Source organism: Pieris brassicae, chromosome 1, assembly GCF_905147105.1.
Source record: "Pieris brassicae chromosome 1, ilPieBrab1.1, whole genome shotgun sequence".
NCBI lineage: Eukaryota > Metazoa > Arthropoda > Insecta > Lepidoptera > Pieridae > Pieris > Pieris brassicae.
The window spans coordinates 22,692,254-22,719,974 of NC_059665.1; the positions used below are offsets into that span (position 1 = coordinate 22,692,254).

At 34.6% G+C, this 27,721-nt stretch overlaps 1 protein-coding gene across 6 annotated transcripts in view; it reads left to right on the forward strand.

Annotated features, from left to right (window-relative positions):
- LOC123714031 (kinesin light chain) overlaps positions 1-26,075 on the forward strand; it is a 41,957-nt gene extending 15,882 nt beyond the window's left edge. For 3 of the 6 annotated variants that reach the window (XM_045668070.1, XM_045668061.1, XM_045668050.1), the window contains 12 exons: positions 5,266-5,479; positions 11,230-11,432; positions 12,386-12,513; positions 12,982-13,210; positions 13,721-13,854; positions 13,965-14,089; positions 14,303-14,428; positions 15,289-15,367; positions 18,147-18,256; positions 19,010-19,126; positions 19,645-19,719; positions 22,197-23,123. In XM_045668070.1, the coding sequence (XP_045524026.1) occupies positions 5,291-5,479; positions 11,230-11,432; positions 12,386-12,513; positions 12,982-13,210; positions 13,721-13,854; positions 13,965-14,089; positions 14,303-14,428; positions 15,289-15,367; positions 18,147-18,256; positions 19,010-19,126; positions 19,645-19,719; positions 22,197-22,289 (1,608 nt within the window). In that variant the 5' untranslated portion in view covers positions 5,266-5,290 and the 3' untranslated portion in view covers positions 22,290-23,123. Of the gene's footprint in view, positions 1-5,265; positions 5,480-11,229; positions 11,433-12,385; positions 12,514-12,981; positions 13,211-13,720; positions 13,855-13,964; positions 14,090-14,302; positions 14,429-15,288; positions 15,368-15,547; positions 15,727-18,146; positions 18,257-19,009; positions 19,127-19,644; positions 19,720-22,196; positions 23,124-24,331 lie in introns of those variants that run through there. The other 3 variants (XM_045668080.1, XM_045668090.1, XM_045668101.1) reach the window with 3 other exon arrangements.
- The last annotated feature ends 1,646 nt before the right edge of the window (positions 26,076-27,721 follow it).

Sequence of the window (27,721 nt, forward strand, 5' to 3'; positions counted from 1 at the left end):
TCCGAAGATGCTGGCAGCGTTCCCCCTTTAAATAGCTAGACGAGAAGAATTCTTTGTCCGAGCTGGCACATCTTCGGTCTCCTGTAATGTCGACTAACCTTTTTGCTATTTCCTCAAAAAGCCTTATAGCTCTCGGACCAAATGAACATGTTGTAAATGAAAAATCATGATTTATTTAAAACAAGTTAACGTAAATTAGTGAAGGTTTCCGTAATATCCGTTACACAATAGTGCTGGACTATATTGCATTCCATCGTTCTAGATTCCTGACATTCCTCGCTTCTGTATACTACAATAATGCTAACGTATGGACTCAATACTGCAAAATCATGATTTATTTAAAACAAGTAAACGTAAATTAGTGAAGGTTTCCGTAATATCCGTTACACAATAGTGCTGGACTATATTGCATTCCATCGTTCTGGATTGCTGACATTCCTCGCTTCTGTATACTACAATAATGCTAACGTATGGACTCAATACTGCAAAATCATGATTTATTTAAAACAAGTAAACGTAAATTAGTGAAGGTTTCCGTAATATCCGTTACACAATAGTGCTGGACTATATTGCATTCCATCGTTCTGGATTGCTGACATTCCTCGCTTCTGTATACTACAATAATGCTAACGTATGGACTCAATACTGCAAAATCATGATTTATTTAAAACAAGTAAACGTAAATTAGTGAAGGTTTCCGTAATATCCGTTACACAATAGTGCTGGACTATATTGCATTCCATCGTTCTGGATTGCTGACATTCCTCGCTTCTGTATACTACAATAATGCTAACGTATGGACTCAATACTGCAAAATCATGATTTATTTAAAACAAGTAAACGTAAATTAGTGAAGGTTTCCGTAATATCCGTTACACAATAGTGCTGGACTATATTGCATTCCATCGTTCTGGATTGCTGACATTCCTCGCTTCTGTATACTACAATAATGCTAACGTATGGACTCAATACTGCAAAATCATGATTTATTTAAAACAAGTAAACGTAAATTAGTGAAGGTTTCCGTAATATCCGTTACACAATAGTGCTGGACTATATTGCATTCCATCGTTCTGGATTGCTGACATTCCTCGCTTCTGTATACTACAATAATGCTAACGTATGGACTCAATACTTTGAGTATTTCTGGATAGGTTCTGAAAATGTATTGATTATTATTATTTAGTACGTTTTTGGTAGTAATTATGCAGCCTATAACGGCGAATCCAGGCATCGTGTGTTTATAACCCTGGCTGTACCAACATGTACCTATTTTATCTGGGTTTTATTAATTGAATGAAGTTACACATTGTAAGGAATTGCCACATTGCCATACTTTTTATGGAAAGTAATATTATGACCAAACCCTAATAAGTCTTGTAACAGCTAGGTGTTATTAAACTTTTAAACAACTTTTTGTGTCTAAGGCTGGTTATTTCACGATGTTTTCCGGAAAGACGGAAAGCCGAGAATCGAAACTACGACACGATGAGTATCGCACACTGAAGCCACTAGGCCAACACTTGCTTTAAATATCATTTACTTTAACTGTTAATAATTCCGATACAAATAGTAGACATACTGTTCAATCACTTTCAATTTCATAACATTAGTATTCGTAAATCATTGACCTATATGATTTAAATTCGCAGCTCAATTTAAATTCCATCACGTAACGATAATATCTATTGTCCCGTTTTGTTTGTACACCTGTTGAATTTATAGAACTCGAAAGTACATCACACCATGTTGATGATGTTGTACACACACCGGAAGTTGGGCTCTCGGCGTATTGACTCCCATTTTTTAATCCTTTGCACTGTTTTCGTCGCCAGGGACGTTAATTCTTCCTTGTTGACTAAAATAAAGTATTTATTTTATTCGTTGTATGGTCTGATGTGTCTCAGTGGCCAGGTTTATGTATTTTATAAATTTGAAACATCGCTTAAGGAAAAGTGTTTTCATATCTGCAAACCGTCTATTTAGATTAACGCAGAACACAGTGAACTAGCGACAAATACCTTGTGGTAACCCAACCAGGTTACCACAAGGTATTTCGTCATGTTAGGTGTGGATTATGTGTCGTCTGTTCAAATCCAATCAAGCAAATCTGATAATGATACAGCTTTGGTATCAAGTTACAAGGACAAATGACAGTACCTAAAATGGCCGAGGGGCTGCTATGGCCTGTTAAGGTTTCCTAACTAAGCTTACTATGAATTCATAATTAGTTACATTGGTGTATCTTTACGCCTGTGATCATTTAAGTTATAAAGTAACATTAAACAGAATAAACCCTGACCTTCGTAACAGATATTCTATATACTAACTACTATATACACTATTACACACAAATCTTCCAAGACTTTTTAACTTACATCGTGATTTTTTACTATTATAGTATTTTCTACTATTATTGCATTGTTTTTCTTTTTTGCGTCTGAGGTGCAAACTAACTGTTGTGGTGGTTCTCTGGCAGAATGACCAGTGCTGTGGGCGTCTACTTCACAGGATAATGCTGAACCATGGGCGGTCAATACCACAGCACACACACTTTACACACTTAAAATGTACCTCATTCCTTTTTTTTTCTTTCAATATTTTGTTATTATTAGTAATAAATGTTATGTAATTTATATTCGTGAGACGCCTTGAACCAGCATTTACACACACATACACACATTAAAGAAGAGGAGAAATATTAATTTAGTTCAAATTCTTTGTTAGATATTGATATGTCTTTTACATTAATTTTAACATATGTGTCAGTGTTGGACCAATACCTGCAGTTGAGTTTCGTTATCAGACATTAGGGCAGAGTACAAAATCGTTTACGTATCGCCTTGACGACCGTCTGCACCACCGCTAGCTATATGGTGAAGTATTTCGACTTAGGATCCTTCAAGAAAAGAGCGTACCAAGTCTTAAAAGGTCGGCAACGCATTTGCGAGCCTTCCGGCAATGTGATTGTCTATCGGCGGCATCACAGGTGAGCCCCCTGGCTAGCTGGTTGCCTCCTATAACATAAAAAAAAAATATTTAAAAAAAGTGTCAGAATAATAAACTCGATATAATCTGTCTTTACTGCCCAATGTACTGCCCATATATTTATAAGGTGAAATGAGTCCACTCACAGTTCGTTTGTAATTGTATTGCACGGATGATCTGTCATCAATATCATTGGATTGCGACAGTGTCGTGTTCCGACCGGTGACTCCCACGTCGTCATTTCCGCTTTTGACACTATTATCTTGTTACCTCTTAGCGAGCCTTATATTTCTGTAGAATTATTACTTAAGTTTCTTTGATTGCTGAAATGTCTGGATTGAATGAAAATGATAGTTTCATGAAGCGAATCTTTGATTTGTTAATGAATATGCTAAGCTAGCATAAATCAGATAGTTATTTTATATAGAAATAATTGTCCTTAAATTAGTTATGTGAGTGTTCATGGGCGGTAACACTTTCGACGTTCATAAGTTACCTACATAAATAAGTGATGAATTTTGAATCACTTTCCGATGAACGCGTTTTGGTCAAGGCTCACCGATGTCTAGATTGAGCATTCTGTTGAACGAGCTGGGTTGGATATCTATAGTTGATCCGCTCACACTTTTAAATCGATTTAATAATTGTTATCAATAGTAAGAAAATGAAAAACATCAGGTGAGCGTCCTGCCCGTTTGCCTCCTATTACTAAAAAAAACTTCCTTAAGCTTCCATTAAATAAACCTCAGAAACCGTCTCAATGTCATTGTATATAAGGATATATGCAATTATATATGTCGCAGTAAAGTAGTTAATTGAATCTCTAGACAGTTAATTAAAGATTGATATTCAATCAAGTCGCTAGCATTTTAATTAAAATGAAGCAGCGACGAAAACGTTTAACTATATGTCTGACCGAAAGCCAGCGTGTTGATTGTGTTATTTCGGTGTGATTGTGAAGAACTTGAGAGCTTGGTTCAGTGTTTTGTTTTATTGTAAACGGTTAGGTTAGTCTTGTTGCGTAATAACGTTTAGGAAACTCGTTAAACATTTCGTTCACTCACTTATCTGACGGAACTTTAACGACTTGATTGAATATGGATATTTAATTAGCTGTCTAGAGATTCAATGAACTCTCTAATTAAACTACTTTACTGCGACATATATACAATTAAATACATTCTGCCATTGACATTTTGTGTCAAACAAGTGTCTGTATAAGCGGTGTTGGTCTGGCCTAAGTTATATGTTCACATTGACACACGCTTATGCCGTGGGTAGACCCAAAAATCGAGCGCGTGTTTAACACAGAAGGCGTAGCAATAAATCACGTCATAAAAATCTTAGGCTAAGACCAGGGGTTGTAGCGCCACACACAAATATATATATATATATATTGAACTGTCTGCGTTAGGTTTTTCAGAGTTTGTTCACATAGCTTGATTCTAAATCGTCTAGTCATCTTAATGTCATAAATTTGCATTTATATGAACGACATACTTACACATACAGAACAACAACAATTCTTGAATGCAGGCGGAGTATCATTCATCTAAAATCACCAATTGAAGGTATTATTTTCTAAAGTAAATGAATACACAAGGTCTTTTTCACGGTCATCGTATCTTATATGTAACTCTATATTACGTATACTGATTTAATCCGATATAGATTTTTCCATATTTGTACACATGACTTACTACGTTACTAGCTTTTGCTCCCGTTTTGGTCAACTAACATGATGACAAAATTATATTTCTTAATGATAGAAAATTATATTATAAGTAAACGTAAGTGTAAGCGGCTTCAGCGTGTTGTGACATTCCCGGCTGTGCACAAATGAACTTTCTGATATTTGGTCTAAGCTTTGTCACTCGAACGCTGAAGGAAATTATAGTGAGAAAACCGGCTTGCCTTAGACCAAAAGAGACGAGAGCGTGTGTCAGGCATTGAAGGCCGATCACTACTTGCTTATTAGATTAACAAATTATCGTGAAAAATATACAGAAATCTTAGGCCCAGACCTAAAAATGTTGTAGCGCCATTGATTTATGTAAGTGTAATCCTTAAGTACATGTATTGGTATTGTTTTGTGTAGAAACAAAAACTGTAAATATCGGAATTAACAGCTCATCCCCGTTAAGAAGATCTTACATTCTTGTATGTAAACGTAGTATAAACTATTTTTTTAAAGTGACACGGACCACACCTTCTATACGAGTACCTATTGTTTTTGGTAATTATGAAAATGACTTATATAAATATTGGTTTCAACAGCAAGAAGATCGAGTCACTAGGAAGGATGACGGCTATGACGCAGGAGGAGATGTTGGCCGGAGCCCGGACTGTGGCTGCCGGCCTCGAGGCCATGCGGGCTGAGCACACGCAACTGCTCGCCGGCCTGGCCGCGAATACTGATCATGAACACGAGAAGGCGGCCCTCGTGAGGAAGAGCATTGATGCTATTGAGCTGGGATTGGGGGAGGCACAGGTAAGATGCCACGCATATTTCTTCCAAATTCCTAGGTGATTCTGTGTGATACTCCCTATTAAGATTACTCGTTTGAACTGGTGACATTGGTGGGTGTATTGTTCGTATAGAAAGGGGATGGCAAAAGCTTTTTATATAATAATTGGTATATACTTGCATCTATTAATATAAGTTTATATATAACTGAAAAATATATATAATACAGTTTACTTTTAAAAGACAAGTCGGTGGCCAGAATGTCGATTGGCTATTGTTGATATTTTGGTCTAAGTTTTGTGACCTTTTTGATATTATTATAGCTAAAGTATTTACGAACCAATTCGACTTTAGGGTCCTTCGAAAAAAGAGCGTACCAATACTTGAAAGACCGGCAACGCACCCGCGAGCCCTCTGACATTGAGAGTGTCCATGGGCGGCGGTATCACTTAACGTCAGGTGAGCCTCCTGCCCGTTTGCCCCTGTTCTATAAAAAAAATATAGCTAATTGTATTTATGTAATTTGTTGATATATTACTTCCGGTATCAACCTAGAGAGGCCAAGGTGATGTAAATATTAACAAGTTTTTGGCCCTTTCCATAAAAATTGATTGAGGCGACCTTTGAGCGGTTATTGCCCGTAATGCCATATGAAGACTGAATAATTAAATTAATTTATCACAAATTTTACGTTTCTTGAGAGATTTAAGAATTTTTACATGATACGAAATGTAGCTTTATGTCAAACAAGTTAAAGTTGACAAACGGCAGTCATTAACACTAAGTTTTCTGATAACTTTAGAGTGGTATAGTCACCGTATTTTTGACTTAATTTCAGAGTCCGATACTTAGGTCTATGTATGTCGAATCACACACATATTTAGCGTACAGTAGGCATACTTAGCACCTTAGAAGTCGTGTCTGTGGTTCATACCCGTGGTAACTTATAGTCCAGAAAATCTTGTGTTTCATTGGCAATAAAATAATTGTTTTCGGATCGATACGCTACCGGTCTTAATAATTAACATTGCTACCAGATATAGAATCTATTCACAATTTATTTCTTTATAAGTTTTTAAACAACGTGAAAGCATATTGTACAAGAAAATATATATCACAAATTTTACACACCGCAATTATCATAGATGCTCGCAAGGGAAAAAAATTAAAGAAAATATGTTTATTATTGAACATAAGATACACTTATTCCACGTCATTAAATTTGAATAGGTATATAAACCTTATTTTGAAACAAATATCGCAAATTAATTAGAATCAGCCTGTCTAGCACTAGTCCCAGGCTTTTTTATCAACTAGATAATCGTTAACTTTGTAGTAAGCTTTTTTACACAGCTTTTCTTTAACACATTTATCAAAAGGTAGAGATGAAAAGGCCTTTGGAATTTTATTAAAGAAAATATTTCCCAAAAAATAATTACTAACTTTAGATAGTCTAGTAAGGGGAAATTGCAGCCTGCGTTTGTTCCGATTAACATTGTGTGTATGTTCTATTCTAGTAAACTTATCCCTATTTTTGTAAACATACATAATATTTTCATAAATATATTGCGAGGGAAAGGTAAGTATATAACTAACTAGTATTCGAGAGCTTTAATTACATATTTAAAGCCGGAATTGCATTACGAAATTAGTGGCATGAAATTAATTTCGAGACATTAGTTTTACCAACAGAGTCCCGTGTAATTGATTATTTTCGTAGTGCATGCATTCATTAAGTGAATGCAATGAGGTTTGTGATATTTTGTTAGACTTCTCAGTAAAAAAGTAAAATTATTTTCACTCGTTCTACAGTAGTTGTTATACTCGTAGCTCTCAGGATCTTCATCTGCTAATTCAGACTAACTTCATTGCAGCCAAATGCTATCTTGTTAACAATCCTTGTATCCACCAACATTTTTTTTCCTTATAGTCTTTCTTTAAGTTTATAGAGAATCGTCTCTTAAGCTACATTGAATATAGAAAAATATAGCTTTGATTTTTTGCAGTGAATTTCTCGACACTAATTATTTTACGAAATTACTTTCGTATGTATCGAAAATACTTTCGTAAAATCCAATGCACACCACTAATTTCGTAATGTAATTCCGGCTTAATTGAAAGTTAATTTCAGTTCATTTAAACAAAAAATACAACACAATTTATTGGAGACTAGCCTCTATATAATTAGTTAACGTGTTATTTTTTTTAATAAATAAAATTGGAGAAACTTTAGTATTACGTATTTCAGGCTATGTTTAGAGTGGTTTAGATTTAATGAAATTTGTATACCAAGGAAAACGAGTTTTTTTAAAATATATTACAACTTTAATGGATGTATTATTCAGACGTTAGACGTTAGAACTCCATTTACTTGGATTATTAAAAAGTCAGGCCTAGATCTCAAGTGAAATTCTCGGTTTACTTCAGATAAAGGAAAAGTATGACGTAGGCTTGGAAGCCAGCCTCAAAGGGTGTTCCGAATAGCACCTTATATCTCGATAGAGGTAGATAAGAGCTACTGACCTAGTACTGACGTTAAGTGTTTATAAACGATTTAATACGTAATTTCAGTTTTTAATTATATATGTTTTAAAATCTACTTACTGTGTTTCAATTTCCTAGTAAATTAATTTCGAAATTTAATCTCTTAGCAATTTTAGATATTAAAAATTATCTATGTTTCACTGCAATAAGTATTATAGAAAGGCTAAGTTTGGTGTGAAATATCTATAGGTTGGACGGTTCATTAAGTGTTGTAATGGCGCCATAATGGTATTGGCCTGTTTGATGAACAATTTTTATTATTATATCATTATTGTTGTGCGTGAAACTGTCGATATGAAGGTCTTAGCCGTGTCAGTTTCCTCTTTCCTTCGCCGTAGGAAAAATACGTAGAAACTAATATTTGCTAACAAATGTAATAAATTCAAAAGGATTTTGTCAAAACAATGTTCTACTATCGTACTATCGTAAGAATTGTCTAATCCCTCTCAATGTTTAATATTCGAAATAGTAGCACGCCGCTAGATGATGATACTACAGTTTTAATACCAGTTCATATAAAGGAGCAATATGTGAAATGTGGGCCGAAATCCGTGGCGCGAACATCTCCTAAAATACAAGGGGACTACTGTAAGCCATTTTTTTAATTGTCAGTGGATAATTAATCAAAATTAAGAGGTAATATGTCTGTGGTATGTTCGTATGCAAAATAGTAATGTAGGAAGCATGATCGGAAACTAACCATTTATTGGGTTTGTCTCGGATTAATTTAGAACGTATAAAGACTTTTGGTCTACATTTATAGATTCAATACGTAGACAGGCGTTTGTCCAATCACAATTAAACGCCTTTCGCATAGGGCGCGTTCTTGAATATACCTGTTAATGTAATTACGTACTAAAGATCATGTAAATTGTTGTTAAAATTGTTTTTACATGAACTATAAGTTTTGTCGCAGTGGTCATATATTGTAAAGGATGCAATTTGTTTTCGACAATTAAACTATTGTTTTGGGTAGAACCAAAGCCAGGTCCTTCAGGGTCACGGAGGCGGCCTGTCAGCGACAAGTATACTTGTTGTTATATCGTACGATCCATGACATTGCATGCAACACTGTTCATGACTCAGTTGACCTTAAACCAAGCTAAAGCGGTGAAAACATTCGGACATGCGGAAATGACCTCTCAGGGCTCATACCATAGTATGCAGATACAAGAAAATATATATATGTTAACTAGATCTATGTCTTAGTAATGACACATTTATTAAAAAAGAATTATCTAGGAATAAAATGTCGGCATAATATACACCTAAGATTCTCTTGAGTAACGGTTTTAATTATTTGTTTTAAGACATGTTTTATAACTTATTCATTATTTATCAAGTTAAGTTAAAAATACGCCGCTTATTCTATAGCATTTCTATAAAAGTGGATTAGTATGTAACAGCCGTCTAGATGGAGCCAGGGAATTGCTAAGTTGCCGACTACTGTACGTGTATGATAAAAAAAAACTTCAACAAAATTTTTGAACGTGTTTTGTTACTATAATAATACTATTGTTAGCGGTAGCTGATTTAGTTCTTAGGGTAGGAAATTAAACACTTCAATGATGACTTAATTCACTATAATTTACTTCACTGATTTTACGTGAACTGTATAACTTCAAACTTGTGCAAAGAAAAGGCCCGTGCGCATGTCTCACAACCTCTTTTATAATCACAACTCCCTCCTCCGACTCGACCATCCCACTTCGGGAAAATGGTCGAGTCAATTCGTAACAACTCGTAAACAACCGAACGAGTCAAATGAGTAACTATTGCACATGCGCACTTGTAGCAAGATTCTTAAGAATATGTTTCATAAAAATGTTTAGAATTTAATTAAATAAATATTAGAAGCTAACACTATCCATATTATGAGTTTTCCATTTGAACATTTATTTTTATGTAATAGCAGTCAAACGGGCAAGAGGCTCACCTGATGTGAAGCGATACCGCCGCCCATGGACATCCACATTGCCAGAAGGCTCGCAAGTGCGTTGCCGGCCTTTCAAGAATTGGTACGCTCTTTTCTTGAAGGACCCTAAGTCGAATTGGTTCGGAAATACTTCAGTGGGCAGCTGGTTCCACATAGTGGTGGTGCGCGGCAAAAACTGCCTTAGAAAACGCTCAGTTGTGGAACGACGGACGTCGAGGTGATACGGATGGTATTTTGTATTTTGCCTTGACGTCCGATAATGAAACTCAGCTGCGGGTATTAGACCGAACAACTCTTCTGAACACTCCCCATGGTAAATGCGGTAGAAGATGCAGAGGGACCCAACATCACCGTTGCCCACATTCGTTACAAGAACTAATATGTTTGCTTTAATCAAAAAAATAATATTGATTAACTTCAACTGCTTAAGGGCTAAGCATACAAAGACTGTATCTTGCCGCGTCAGATATAAAAAGTTTATGTATATGCAATCGTTATTAAGAGCGTTCACGTAATGAGCTCATTGCAAAAGGATGCTGCCCCCTCGGGTTGTTGAACTTAAGGGGTTGTCTGCGAGCTAAATTGTTTGCCGACTTATTAGTTTGATGACAGAAGCAAAATACCGGAAATTAATTTGAACAAAGCTATTACAATGTGGCGTCAATACATCTAGTCTGATTTCACTATACTAAATGCTCGAAAATCAATAGGTTATGTTAGGGTTATTATATTATAGGTTTATACAAGTAATAAGATATTGCTTCTTTTGAACAAACGAGGGTTTGAGCGATTTTTAAAAGGCTCTAATTCGATTCCAAACAATACATTTATATAATATTCCATATCAGTTTCGTCAGCAGTTCGGCAAACATTGTCTTGCTTAACTACATGACTGACAACCTGGGCAGTGAGTTCAGACGTTTGACAAAAGCTCTTATGATCTCCAAATTGCCGCTTGGCGGCGTGTCAATGGCAACGAATTCAGACTTAGGCTTAACTGAACAAAAGCTACACCAAGAAGAGAGATCGAGAGAGACCAACCGCCCCCCAGTGTATCTGAACTATGAGAGGTAGAGAGGCAGAGAACGACGCCAGCGCCGCAAACTATGATTTAACACTGGACGCAGACTGCACTTGGAATCGGTATACGAAATCCTTATGGTCTGAATTCGTTGACCTGGGTTTTACACAGAAAATCCAACATATTTTAGACGTACGCTAAACAATGATTCACAAGATAATATATCGAAGCATACACCAATGTATCATACTCAATTTCCATTATATATTCCAGGTGATGATGGCCCTCGCCTCCCACCTGCAATCGGTTGAGGCGGAGAAACAGAAGCTCCGCACCCAGGTGCGACGCCTTTGCCAGGAAAACGCCTGGCTGCGTGATGAGTTGGCTGCTGCTCAGCAGCGGCTCCAGGCATCGGAACAGCGTGTCGCACAGCTGGAAGAGGAGAACAAACATCTGGAGTTTATGGCTTCTATACGGTAAATATAAAAAGGAAAAGAAAGAAAATACCTACACATCTTTGACACTTATATTGTTTTTATTTGTTTGTGTTATACTTACTGGTACTGGTTTTTTTCACTCCACTGGCGCCATCTTTGGAATCCGAGCCTCAGATCTTCTTATTATCATTTGCTTTTTTTCTTAATAATAGTAGGTAATTCGTCTTCTGTGACGTTATCCGTCACCGTACGAAGGAGTGTACAATGCGTACTTAGTAAAATCCATTGTAGCAGCCGTGATTTGAACGCACGACCTCAGCGACCAAACCTGCTCTTGTAATTGCTTAAACTAAACGTAATATTAGAAACTTGGTCGGGTCAAAGACAATATGCAATGTAATCATAAGATACTTAAATTACACAGCTGGCAGACCTAACTTAGACTTTCTGGTTCTTAGACTTTATACCGAAAGAGGTTCTTAAACGATAAAAATACTTGAAAATGTTAAAGTAAAAAGTGTCTAGTTAAAAGTTATCGTCTTTATCTATATATTCTTTTCAATCAAACACCGTTATCGGCACAATGTACAAAACAATTTATAAGAATTCTAGAACTAATTATTAAAAAAAAAACAGTATCTGTTCCATCACTTGCCAATCTAGTAGGCAAGTAGGAGATCAGTCTTCCGTGCCTGACACACGCCTACTTTTTGGGATCTAAGGCAACCTAGTTTCTTCAATATGTTGTCATTCACCGTTAGAGCGAATGTTGAATGCACGCTGAAGCCACTAGGCCAACACTTCTGCAGCATTTATTATGTCACCAAGCATTGTATATGCTAATAATTTGCAGTATGAAAAGATATTTCAACAAAACAATCCGAGGGACATTGATCTATTAGTGATATGTGTTCGGAACTATTTATTGTGATAGAGTGAAAACAAAGAATGTTACAAAAATTCAATTGATGTTAAATTTAAATTAATTACAGTAAATACGATAGCGACATAACCGAGGAAAACGATAACCACCGCAGCGGACAGACTGACAACAAGCGGGACGATCCAATGGTGGACCTATTCCCTGATGATGACCACGAGGATAACAGGAATAATAAGTGTAAGTTGCCTTTCTTTCCGGCATTTGATGTGGTAATCGAGGAGTATTTCAGTGTTATTGTTATGATCAATTACCAGTTTTCTTTGGCTGTACCTCAAGTATTTGTTACATGTTTTATAAATAAACATACGTTCTTTGTGAAAATTACGATCTCTCATAATGGTCGTAGAGTGAAAAACATATTTTATGTTTTATCAGGTCCAACCAAAAATTGGTGATGCCTTTGTGCTGATGGTACTTTTCAACTTGATTCAATCATTATTTTGCCGAAAATCTAACTCAAAATCATAAATAGTTTTTTTTATCTATTTCTTGTAATATTTTCATTCTTTTTTTTTTGTATTTATTGTATGTACAGTATAGTGTTGTAGGCCAGGCACTATGGTAGTAGGTTTTTGTTTTTTTTTTCTGTACTTTTACAATGAAACATACAAAGTATATTACGTAGACGTTATTTAATAATTTCAGCGATGTCTCCAACACCGCCGTCGCAATTCGCGCAGCAAGTGAACGCGGGCTATGAAATCCCGGCCCGTCTGCGGACATTGCACAATCTGGTGATCCAATACGCGTCTCAAGGCAGATACGAGGTGGCAGTGCCCCTGTGCAAACAGGCCCTGGAAGACCTGGAGAAGACCTCCGGACATGATCACCCAGATGTCGCCACTATGCTTAATATTTTGGCGCTGGTTTACAGGTGAAGTGTTTTCTTTGTTGTCACAAAAGTATTCTGACTCACGTGACTGAGTAAGACGTGAAAGAAAGCTCTTAGCTGGACTGTTAACTTTGAAAAACAGTAAAAAAATCTTCTTCCATTTCCTTATTAATTTTATGACCTAGTTCTTAACGGTGGGCTAGTTTTTCTCCAGTATTCAGTTACAAAAATTATACATATTAAGATAAACTATTTCTACCTTGATGCAACTAGATAGTACCGTGTTCCCACATATGTATATGTATGCGCGTGCTCATATTTTCATATTACAAATAGAGATTAAACATTCGTTTTTTTTATTATTAAACTAAAACATGCCGATTAAAAAGTGTTGCAAAGTTTAGTACCAGAATTAATACTTTGAGAACTGACAGTTAATATTTCATTTCGATAAAAAAATTATTGCTGGTCATAAGATAGTGTTTTAACTCTATGAAATATTTTTTTAATTACCCCATAAGATAAAGAGTAAATATTGAATGGGATTTACAGGGATCAAAGTAAATACAAGGAAGCAGCGAATCTTCTGAACGATGCTCTCTCAATCCGTGAGAAGACGCTCGGAGAAAACCATCCAGCCGTTGCCGCTACGCTCAATAATCTGGCTGTTTTGTATGGGAAAAGAGGTAAATTCTCATTCACTGTCTTCCTTCAACAGTCTCTTAGAGTCGGTTTGGATAGAAAACGACCGAGGTTTTTTTTTAAATACAGCTCTTGTATGATAAATATCTTTCAGGCAAGTATCGCGAGGCCGAGCCGTTGTGCAAGCGTGCTTTATGTATCCGGGAGGCTGTATTGGGTCGAGATCACCCCGATGTCGCCAAACAACTCAACAACTTGGCACTGCTTTGTCAAAACCAGGTATGATAATTAAGTATATATACATACATATTTTTTTTAAAAAATTTCTTTAAATAAAATGAAAAAAAAAAAAAACTTGCCGTATTCAACAATACTTCATTTCCTCTTTAAAATATCATACGATAACAAATTTCATAACAACTAACAAGAATTTATTTCAATGTTGTAATAAAATTCCGTCTCGAAGGACCATAAAATGCCATACAATTTCAGAACAAATACGAAGAAGTGGAACAGTACTACCAGCGCGCACTGGAAATCTATGAAGGCAAACTGGGTGTCGACGATCCCAACGTGGCTAAGACCAAGAATAACCTCGCTTCTTGCTATCTCAAACAGGTAACGGTAACTCATATATATGTCGGTCGTGAGGAAACCGGCTTTTGACCAAAATCTAGGCTTCAAACAATTATAGGTTTAGGCCTGGGCTTTTCAGACATCAAAGTAGATTTTTTTTTATATTATTACACAGACTTTGATCAAGTGACAGATTTTTTAAAAACTGAATGTTCAAAACTGTTAGCTCCCTTCGGCCTAATTGTACTTGATAATAATGTAATTGAAAGAAAACAATTTTTTTTATCGGATTTAAGTTATTTCTATTATTATAAACTTATAATTATTTACATAATCATTTCTGCAAAACCCCATCTTTTAGTCGATACCAACTCCGGGGAGATTAATACAGATAACACAACTTTCTCTACAGCTGTCATACTTTTGACATTCAACACCTTTTGTCTTCAGTCACCGTGACCATGCACGCTGTAAAAGCACGCGAAACGTCGGATTTTTTTTAATTTTAAATAATTATAAGTTTATAATAATACAAATAGCTTTAGTCCGGTTAAAAAAATTGTTTTCTTTCAATGTGTAAAAGCCATGTTAACCAAAGACAATAATGTAATTGTAGAGTACTTTGTACACTCGATTCAAAACTTTAAACATTTATACCTGTCCCCTTGTGCAACAGAAGCAAAATTATAATAAGTTTTATTGTAGAGTTTATATTACGGCTTGTACCTATAAACATAAGTGTGCAAAATGGATGACACAGGACATACAAATGCACACATTTTTTTTAATATATAATAAAGTTTTTCTTTCTTTCCTGTTTCAAATATACAGGGGCATTACATTGTTATCATAAGATATCCAATATACCGCCCATTGATAAGTCGTTAAACATTAAATTCCAGGGCAAATACAAGGAAGCCGAAACTCTGTACAAGCAAGTGTTGACTCGTGCCCACGAAAGGGAATTCGGGACTATTGATGGTGAGTCGTAACTAACTGCTTTTTTTTTTAAGATTATTTTTATTTTAAAGAAACTTGAACTCTGAACGTTAGCTGTCATTTTTTTTATTGATATTGCTAAATTAAAAAAAAAATAGCTTTATAACTTTTTTTATTAAAAAAATTTTGGCATAATTTTTCAGTTATTTTTTTATTTTTCAGAGTATATAGCATCATTAAAAAAACCTTATAAGGTCATTAACAAATCGTCCCCTTAGCCTATTATGAACGTGCATTCCCATAGAATAAAAAAAATACTTATTAACGTACAAGAGATATTTTTTTTTTATTGTTATTTAATCAAGGTATTCCATATAGATAGCAAATTATCAGTGGAACAGTTATTTTTATATGGACACAATTTTTTTTTTAATTATAAAATCGTTTTCGAATATAGATAATAATTAATATGATAAATTGGCGAATTGTGCTTTTGGCAGAGGTCCGCGATTATTTATTTAAATTTAGTTAAATAAAAATAAATAACATTTAATTATTAGGGATGCAACAGGCCTTGGCCCTAGCGATCACAAGTTAGGAAAATACTAGAAAAGGGAAAACTTAATGTATGTAATGTTTAAGTGATGTAATTTATTTCAAAAATTATTATGATTTTAAACTTATAAAAAGTGTCTTTTAGACTTGAAATATTATATTATTTTATTCTATTTTAATCCAGTAATGTGTATTATTTATGATTTTAACTCTCGCGAATAAATTTTAGCTGTGTTTGCTGGCCTCTGCCGAACAGAATATTTATTATTATAATGCAGATTTATATAATTTGTATGGGTTAAAAAATAATTTTAATAGTGTAGTTAAAGCTTTAAAGTTAATCAAAACAGGTATAAAGCATAACCAATGGTTGGGACGGAAAACTTTAAACCTTCGAATTTTATTTATTTTATTTTATTATAAAAAATAATATTATGAATTTTCATAATAATAACGTTCATTTGTGATGGTCCGGAGTTTTTGACTCTATTTATGTTCTTTAGTATGTGCTGCGTGTGCGCATTTGCAAACATGTTCTTTATAAAAAAGAGTTTCTCAAAACCACACGAGTATCGCGAGTTTACCTGCTCTTTAAAGGCTTGGGGATATTTCAATTTTGCTAAAGAGATTTGCTAGAGATTTGCAGGGCCGTGAGTCAGTATGTTTCTCTCCCAACTCCGGTTCGCATATTTTTTGCACTAGAATGAAACTTAGTTACCTGCATGTTTTAATTGAAAATTTTATTACCATAGAATAATTGTTTCCTATACTCAATTCAATATGGACGAGAGACAACGTGTGATCTAAAAAAAAAACTTATCTTGGGCTAAATTTTGTTCAACATCTTCAGCATATCGTTGAATTCTTCGCAAATATATCTAGTTCGTTATAACTATGATTAAAAGACAGTTTCTTAAAAGGTGTTGAGTACGTTGCCGACTCGCGAGTCCTTTGGTGAAGTTCTATAAAGAATATTGTATACTGTTGTTAATCGTCTGTATTTAATATATTATTTAGATCTCTATCTGCATTTGTTAAAATCTCGAATGTTTTGCGTAGAGGGTAGACTTTCTTGCCTAATTTTAAGTAGAGATGTAAACACTGAATAATGTTTTTGATAACCAAGATACAAGGTCGTCAGAGCGTACACTCCGAGTTTACATCTTCGTTCGCGATTTCATGTTGTCGGCTTCCTGCTTATGATTAAGTTTTTTCAAATAAATGAAAAACCCAAAAAGTGTGTACAAATGAATTGTTTTGCAGCTTAGTGATATAATGTGTTGTGATTTACGTGTAGAATGAATATCTAAAACGTTTTCCTAAACTTCACGCTGAACGAGCAAATTTTTTTTTTTTACTTTGCGATACAGATATTAATTCTATACAATGATTTTTATATATATTTTTTTAGAGAATTTGACTACGAAGCGCACGTTTCGTAGTGCCAAGTGGTATAATTGAGCGGCTGTCACGTATGCTTTTTTTTTTAATTAAAAACATTTTTGTGACAGTCATAATTTAGTTGATTTGACAGGTATTCGATGACAATGACAGTACAGTGAACCTACATATTGAAGTTGTAGTAAACATTTCCACTGTAGTTATTGTTAAAATAAGAACTTTCCTGTATATATTATATAGTTGAATATTTATTAAATTACTAAAAATATTTATTGCCAAAGTGAATGTGATTATAATACAAATAATATCAATCTGATGCCGAAATTGCCAAATATGTGCCTTTTATGAAAAATATATAGAATGTGTTGAATATTTATTTTTATTTTGTGGATGACTTATTAACATCGCTTATAGGTGAGTGACACAAGATTGGTATATTAACAGTGGCACAGGTAGGAAGGGTTTCTAGTGCTACAATCTTTATTTTATAATACAGATAATGTATGCGTATAGAAAGCATTGAATAGATTGAGTCTGATATGTTTGAAGCATTTGTGTTTTCCAAAATCCTGCCAGTTGTGTCACGCCTTTCCAACTTGTGTCACTTACTTATATGGAATTATGTTGACAATATTGAATCGGTCTAAATGTAATATGTTGCATAATTTATTATTGAGCCGTTTGTTCTAGAATATTCAATTGAATACTGTATACAATTCCTCGAGTTAGGAAGGAACTTGTGTTAAAATCTCGACGCGTAAACATAATACTAATATTGTCAGTTTATGTCCTTATAAGGGATATTTTTTATTATTATTTAGTTACTCCATTCAATTTCAAAACACTGATATAAACTATTATGCAGATGACAACAAGCCGATCTGGCAAGTGGCTGAAGAGCGAGAAGAGAACAAACACTTGCAGAAGGAGAATGCTCCGTATGGCGAATATGGTGGATGGCATAAGGCTGCCAAGGTAATTTCTAATTAATAATAAATTAGTAATTTGTCGTCGTTATAATTTCATTGAAATTATAACAGAAAAACATGTTTTTTTTTTCTTCAAATAATATGCAAATGATTTCATTTAAGATCTTACTAAATTATATCAAACTACTCCAATTACACTACAATGAAAGTGAAAAAAATTAAGGAAAATGTCTAAAAAAAATGATAAAATAATATTAAAAGAATTCACTTTTTTACCGGATTGAAACTATGTATTATTATAAACTTGATAATTATATCCAAATTAAAACCCCAAGACAAACAATCCGCGAAAATATAGGACACGGTGAGTCATTTATGCAAAAAACCCGTCATCTTTTAGTCGATACCAACTCCGGGGAAATCAGTACAGATAACACAACTTTCTCTACAGCTGTGATACTTTTGACATTCAACACCTTTTGTGTTCAGTCACCGTGACCACGCACGCTGTAAAAGCACGCGAAACGTCGGAAAAATTTAAAATTATAAGTTTATACATAGCTTTAATCCGGTAAAAAAGTGTTTTCTTTAAATTTGTAAAATAATGTTTTACGAAATACATTCCTATTATTGAATCCTTGTGTATTTGTAATATGTTCGCGTAATTAATCCGATACACGTTCTAACTTAATTGATGTATGTGTCAAAAATTTGTGATATCATATTTTTCATGTATAACTTTATGCATTGTTTTAGAACTTATAAATAAATTTAATTGCATAATGCAATTGAATTTCAGGTAGACTCACCAACAGTTACCACCACATTGAAGAACCTGGGCGCGCTCTACCGGCGTCAGGGCAAGTACGAGGCGGCTGAAACACTTGAAGACTGTGCTTTGCGTAGCCGAAAAGAGGTAACAATACAGTGGACGTTTGTATACGTTGTACGTACGTATACGCAGTGTAGCGTATACGGTTTGAAATCTGTATTTCTACAACATTTCAAATTCTTCTATAATCCAAAGTTTAGCTTAGTTTAAAATTCTTCAAATCATGTTTTAATCCTATTAACAGAAATAGAACTAGAACATACATTTTTAAACGTTACCCCTACATAAAGTTATGTATGCATGATATTGCATATTTGTAATTATTTTTTAGTATATTTTCAAACTGTATAGATATATATTTATTAATACGTATTATTACGCCTCACACGTACTCAATACGTCCTTAGGATATAATTTAGTCTATGGTCAATGTTAATTATCGATTTAAATAAAAATCACGTTGGCCTACAGATAAACATATATTAATATTAACAGCCTAGATGACGAACATAAAAATATTTTGTTTATTATGACTAGTTTTATATTAGTAATAGTATTCGGTCTGAGTGTAGACAGATAGGTATGATGGAACATATGTGTAGGCCTTGGACGTGATGAAGCAATCCCGAGGCCGTGGACGCACCCGCGACTCGCTCGAACATGACGAAGAAATTACGGTCGGTTGAGTGTGCTTCATTGGTTATGTTTGCGTTGCTGGTTTATGTTGAGTGGTTATATAGAAACAACTGTATAAAATGAATCTCTCGTTCATGAAGGCATTCAAAAGAAACTTCGTTTGGTTGGTTATTATGGCGAAAGTACTAAGTTGTTATATATAAGTAACTTTATATGTAACTTAACAAATAGCAACATTGAAACATTGTCGGGGATATGTTCTCGCTTCGGTTATTTGGTATTTAATTTATTTTTTAATTATCGAAGTTTACAAATAAAACCAGTTCAACATTAAACCGGCAACTCTTCAAAATTGCAAATCACACTGTGTCGTGTCCACGCTTTGTCTGTGGGAGTTTTTTTGCTGTCGGGAGCGAGCATATAACGCCATTTTAAATAATATAACCCTTATCATACATAGACTACTCACTTACGTCTAAAGGAATACCAATAGATATATATATTAGACATGATTTCATTTAAGTTTAAATATTGGGTCTTGATACGCCCAACAATAAAAGCAGTGTCATTATATGTTACATTGTTTATATTTATAAAGTGTATATGTCTCAGCCACCTACTACTACCTTAGTTAGCCATTCAATTAAAAACAAAGCCGTTTAACTAGCGGCCTGAAAGATATTGTTACGAAGACGGGTCGACTGCAATGTTTCTAGATTTTTACACTAGTTAGAGAACTTTTCAGCAGGTTGAAATGTGATTTCTGACCGTTTCAGGAGAGGGTCAATCACATATTAGAAAATTGTAATTTCCATAATGTTACCCTAGTTTTCAGGAAGCTGAAACCTTTTTTCAGTCGGTTTCAGAACATGTGTAGTAGAGTGGTGCAGTTTTCAGGAGTTTTCAGGCCTAGGTATATCCCTTTGATGATGGAATATTCTAGACCGAACTTTCTAGGTGTGAAACAAGGACGAAATGATACGAGAGAGAGAGAGTGAAGATCAGAACTTTCTCGAAACTAAACTGAGCACTCTAGAACGCCGTACGACAAGGACGTGCAACGTGAGACAAAGAGTGCGGACGTTCTAGAATTGTGCAATGGCTACTCAGTAGCAAGCCCGCCTAGAAAGTTCTCGAATATTGTTTAGAATTATTCCCAGGGATATATAAGCGAGCCGAAACGCGACTAGTCACCTTTAGTTTTGAATGCGATAACAAGAGAGAAACATCGAAGCGATAAAGTGAATACAAGTGATAAAGTACAGTGTGAAGTGTGCATAAGTGAAGTAATTAGTGACTGTGTTTTTGTGTGTTATTAGTGCATCTCTGCAATTAATTTGTGCCCATAAAATCCTTATTGATTTATCAAGAAATAGACACTTAAATAAATCTACGGTATTTTCTATCCGATCCCCTAGCTCGTAACAATATTTAGCCCTAGCGTTTGTTACAACATTTGATAAAATGGCTGGCTAATGCTTAAGCCATTGCGATACATAGATGTTTCATCTAAAATATAAAAATGTATTTAAAATTAAATTGCTTGAGTCAGTAACAGCTAAATTCTCATTGTAACTCTTTCATTGTACCTGTTGTTTTTGGAAAACAATATCAAAGTTGTGGTTTGCAGACGCCATATTGACAGTTTGAAGAGTTTTGTTTCGGGTTTGAGAGTGGCAGAAAGTGGAACTAAACTTAGATTAACATTCAACAGACATTGCAAGTGATGAAACGTCATCGATCCAAGACATTTGCTTAGCTGTTGGATCAACTGGATATCTTTGAGATCGCTAGTTAAATGGCGCTGTTCAGTCAAAAGGCTAGACTGTTGATTAAACTGCTAATTAAGCTAGGTGGTTGCGACATATATAAAAAGAAAGAGACAAAAGAGTGTTTCATTTCTGTAATTCTGATTTAGTTTTATGAAGGGGTATGTCATTTCATGTTTAAAAGGTTCAGCAATGCGCAATCATTATTTATGTACAATGCTACAAGTTTATTTTGTGCACGTAAAGCTCGGCATATGGGCATAATTATTTGTCTAAGTAATCTTTTTTTTTTTTGTATCATAGAGAATTTTGTAATTTCGGCCGGTGATGTTACCATATTCTAAGATAAACATTTACCAAGTCTTTTAATTTCCACCCGTAATGGAAACAATATTTAAATAATCTAAATGTCTTTACTGGATATGTATAGTGGCGTTCAACAAGGCCTTATCGTTTCGCCGATGTTTTTACAACTACTAATTTGTGTGAATTGCCGAAATTATCGAAAAATCACAGGCCGCCAAAATGCCGCTGTCAAGTGTCACTGTCAAAACATCCTTGTAGCACTGTCAAAATCACGTTTACAACGTGAATTTAATCTTTATGAAATTGAAATGGCGTTTTTATTGGCTTTAAAAAGGTGCATCGTTCTTCGGCCCCGCTTCTGGCAACCCGAATTGTGGTTTTGTATTGTGTTGCCGGTCACGCTTATTTTGATTTGCACATTTATGTTTTTATTTTGTCCGTAGGGCACGAATCAAGCAAACGAGCCACGAATGAACTTAAAGTCGAAACTTTTCAATGCGCTAGGTATCAACACAGGGAATGCGCCTCACCAGTAGCCTAGTTTTAGACCTAGCCTAGATTAAGCCTATTTTAAGTGCTCACTAGCTTCTCACGTGAATTCTCTTAAATGTACCGAGATTAATCATCTACAGTCATATACAATTAATATTATAGATACGAGTTTCAAGCTTAAGTTTTAGAATGAGACCCGTGATACAAACGGAATTTTATAATGGGATATTTTATCGAACGATTTGAGTCGTCATTAAGAGAATTCACGGGCCACTAAGCCCGCTCTTTTGTTTTTGTAGTATTTTTTATTTAAGCATGGTAACCCTAGGACAAACGCAAAAGGGCGGGTGAACGTAGATTATTTATTAGCATGCGATAAAAAACAATAAAAAAAAAATATTTTATATTGCAATCAATAAATCATGTACCGTCCGACGGATTTTTTAATATACCACGTCAATCGAATTTGCATTTATTTGTGAATATGAGGTATAGTATATGTTACAACGATTATTTTGCTTATTTTAATGTTTTTTTGCCGTTTTATCGTTGAATGTTTTATGCATGTGATTTTATTGTGAAAGCAAGCGCGCGAAAAAACAAGATGGCGGTCAATGAAAAATTCGCCCGCTTGTCATTTATTATCTATGCAACCGAGAATTTTTATCTGTTTTAATATTTATACAAGTCTTTTCATTCCAATGTAGTGTTATTTCGGTGTAAGCTTTATAAAATAGATTTTATTGTATTTTTATAATTGATATTTTGCGAACGCTTAATAATCGGATTTTTTTTTAAATTTTACGAAAATAATTTGAAAGAAACGAATCTCTGATATTCAATCCCATGTCACAATATGAATGATAATTTTTAATTGTTAATAAATATTTATATAACAGTCTTTTTGGTTTTCTTTACAAGTCTGGTGTTATGCAATTTATAGAACGCACGAAAAATTTCTTAATGTGGTGAAGGATTTTTTTAAGAAACCGAAGATGTTTACAAAATATTGCATGTCAGTAAAAGATTTCTATTTTACAGAAATAAGTTAAATAGATCCTTATAGTTAAAACCCCGTCCTCTGTATATACATATACAATGCTCATCAAGAGCGAATCTAGTGTTAGTCATACAGTAAAATTTAGTAACACCATACATTTATGATTTACTTATCCAGGACCTTGGCGGGGATCCCTGAATCCCCTAGAATTTTGTTAAGTTTACTAGTTTTTTCCTTATACAGTGACTTTCCACGTATTGGAACTAGTAGTGAGCTTTTGCAATACATCACATCGTCGCACTACCTTTAGATCACTTGCGTAGCTTACGCACTAGAAAGAAATCTATAGCGTTAACCTCAAACCTTTGTAGTGTCTTAGTGGTTGACCTTATAAATTGCATAACACGGGGCAGGGTCCCGAGGTGTCGCGCAGCGCAAGTTTTGTGAAACTCCGCGAATCCTTGAAGCTATCCTCTGCCAGACTTTATCACCGGTTAACGGGCCGACATTCTGCCACCTTGCCTGACGTAGACTTCACTGATCCTGAGAGGTTAGAACACGCTTTCTAGCTTATGCTTAAGCGGCAACTTGGCGATGTGAGGGAAAACAGTAGTTTATTTTAGAAAACTGTCAGATTTTGTGTCTACCTTCAAATATCTGTTTTTTGTGTCTACCCACGTTATGTTGGAATTAAACATTGGTTTCCCTCTCGTAAGTTTAGAGTTTTCGTCATGTTTGGTAGATAGATTTCGTGATATCATTTAATGAATATAAGGTAAGTAATGTTTGCTTTTGCTTAGATTTTTTTATATTTAGTATGTTTTTGATAGTTTGTAGATATGTTACCTATTCTGATATATTCGTGTACATTATAAGTTTCAAAAATATACATTGATATACATCGATAGTTTGAAAACACTGATAAAATATTTTTATTACTACTGTAGATCCAATCGGAAGCTCATTGCCCTATGCGTATTTTAATGTTAACTAATCTTATTTTTACGAAAAACACCTAAAAAATCGTATTACTGGTTTGAAACTTAACACTCCTCTAATTAAGCTTACGATAAATTTATTCCCTAGCATGAAGCGCGCAAGCTCCCTGTGCGAGCTCAATAAGCCTTCGGAAGGAAGCTAGCGGAGCGTCACTGGGACTCTTCTGGTCTACATCACCACTACCATCGTAAGACTCGTCACATTGCAGTCGTGATGGCAAATGCGAAATAGAATAAATAAATATGTGTGGGGTTTGGGGTTACCATAAATAAAATACAAGGTAAAAAGTAAACAATATAATATAGTGGCTGTACACACTCGCTAATCGGTCTGTTGATATCTTAACGAGTACGCACAGCTGGCAATTACTTGGTCCATTTAATATCTGGTCTAAGCACATTCATTCACATCCAAATAAATGCTTCTACAGTTATAAAAAGTTTGAAAAATGTATCTTTTTTATATGGTAGCCCCTTGGTCGTCGGGCCTACACGTCAGGTCTTTTTCTAGGTCTTTAGGTCTAAAAGTTACTTGAAAAATGTTGGACAGTCTGAAAGAGTTGTTATATTAACTTACTTTAGTGCTAATTTTGATTAACATCCAGTTACAGAAGTAAAAAATGCAATAGATAAAACAACTTAATACGATTAATTTTGCGTTATTTATAAACTTCGAATAGTTTCCATTGTAATATTTTTAACAAATTGGCGTTTAACTCAGAATTAGCACAAAGAATAACTAAAGACTGGAAGGTTAGAGTTGGGAAGGAAAAGCTTGCTTAAGTCAAATAATTATTCCGCTTTTGCTTTAGATATTGTATTAACGGAATAAAGCAGCAGAGCATTTCTCGGATATACGTGATAAGAAAGTTATTTTTAAGTAAAATATTGCGATTTACACTACTGTGAGACTAAAGAAGCTTCCGCACATTAGACTTAATTGGCGTATCAAGTGTAAAATGCCGGTCAAATGGTTTTAACAATCTGAAGTCACGGGCTCCAATTTCCATTAGCTGATCGTTTTGTAATACCGGCTTTCAATAATAATTAAACCGATCTTCGATGTTCAGTGACGGATTTACAAATTTTCAAGGTTTCATCGTTATATTGAAGAGGCAAGGGTCTCTACAATATAATAATTTCGTTGAAATTGCACGTAACATCACTGTGGGTTCGAATCTGAGCACAAAATTATACACAAACCATCCATTTCGCAGCGTCCAACCAGTAGTAGGACTGACATGTATGGGTTAATAGGAGGAAGGGAGGGAAATACATTTTCTGCAATTTCACTCTTTTCACTCATACAAAGTGTGAGCTGAGGGCTCAGATGTCGTTTGCTGGTTGGGGGCCCCGAATGTGTGAGACAAGTGAGAGGGGAACTGACAACAGTTCTATGTGTATAACATCAAAAACCTGTCTAGCAGATATCTTTTTGTTGTCTATGTAGTAGCAGTAAAATTTCGGTTCCCAAATGCCGTCCTAGGATCCAGCTTACTCAGCGATGCGCCAGCTCACTGGCGATGTTAATATTGATGCTGCAAAACCATCTACGAAAACCCAAAAAGATTAACCCGACATGACAATTTATATAATAGGCTTAGTTTTAATGCAGGAATTCGCTCAGCCATAGACTAAATCAAATTGACGGTATTTTACAGTTGGTCATAAAAATAGATTATAATATTGCGAGAACTACATTTACATAGAACTTCATTAACAGATATAAACACGAATATATTATATTACATATTCTACTTTCGAGTTCACTCACTTGAAATTATGTACGTATAATAATAAATCCGCTTTAATCCATTAAAGTTTTATTTAGAGATAGCAATCATTTAATTTAGAATACTTTAGTCAAAATATAATTTTCAAATGTGTAGTTTTTAATAAGCCAAACATGTGCTATTGCATTTTATAGATTAAGTCACGAATAATTTTATCCATTTGATCTCAAGTATTATTTAAAATTGCAATAAATATATTTATTCTTAAAAGTATACTGTGTTTTATTTATTTACCTTTTCGAGGGTCTCAGGCTCAAAACTATTATTGGATTTATTATTGCATTAATTTTAAACAACTGTTTTAGATCGTTAATTACAGACAGCTGAACTTTTTAACTGATTTTTTATTGAAGGCTTAAGCCAAACCTTTGAATATTTTTAACCCTGCGTTCGATTCCAATAGAATAATTAAGGGTTGCAAAGAGACCTAAGGGTGCAGCGCTAAGTCTCGTCCAGTCAAGGTGTTTGTCACATTATCTTACAGTAATTTATTAAAAAAAGATTTTTTCGGTTATTTTTCGACAATTTCCGTTAGACACCTTTGAACCCAAGCAACCAAACTTCTTGTAGGTTTTCCTTCGTCAATTAAAGGACTTGATAGATTAATTTGATCCCAAATAATGTAGACCGAGAAGGGCTTTGGCTGAATTAAATATTATGACACTATCTGGGCAATATATTCTTGAAGCCTTGTTGAATGTACAAAAAACAATAAACGATTTTAAAACAAATGGTGACTTTCACCTGTGTAATACTAGAAACACCACCAATTTGAGTGTACAACCTCTATACGACTATTTCAAAGCCATCGTTAAACGTAAATTAATCAATAAAGCTTTTTATAAATCTGACAAATATTTAAATGATCGTACTCCTTGGGATTGATTTGCTTTTTTTTTATAAAATAGGGGGCAAACGGGCAGGAGGCTCACCTGATGTTAAGTGATACCGCCGCCCATGGACACTCAATGCCAGAGGGCTCGCGAGTGCGTTGCCGGCCTTTTAAGAATTTGTACGCTCTTTTCTTGAAGGAACCTAAGTCGAATTGGTTCAGAAATACTTCAGTGGGCAGCTGGTTCCACATCTTTAATGTTCCAGTTGAGTTTGAGTTTAAACAGAAAATCGTTGGATTGTTATCTGCTCAGTATGAGGACAAAACATTTCGGAGTTTCGTCATTATATACCCATTAAATAAATTATGTCAAAATTATTAAGCATGTGAGATAAACAACGTGTCAGTAGACTTTAATCGCCTCTGGTTAAGTCATCAGTGTTACGAATATCCAAATTATTCATAGCTAGTTAACTGCTGCGGTTTCATACTAATTAAATAAGAACAAACTTATTCAAAACTTGAACAACGATAATATTAACATGAATGTTTGTTTTGTCTTCACTATTGTTCAAGCAATTTGAGTGCCTCGGATTCTTGGTTAGCAGAGGATATATTTTCAAATGTAATTTTATTTTTAATTAATCTCTATATCCAGCCGTCTGGTTTTCCCACGATTTTTAATTTCAACACACAAATAAATGTTTTATCCTTTATTTAATCTGACACAAGCCATCTCCAACAAGCAACTTTGGAAGCGCTACCGAGAAACCCCGATTAGCCAGGAGATCAGGCGACACAAGTGGAAATGGATGAGCCATACACTTCGAAGACATAACAATCATATTCTCAA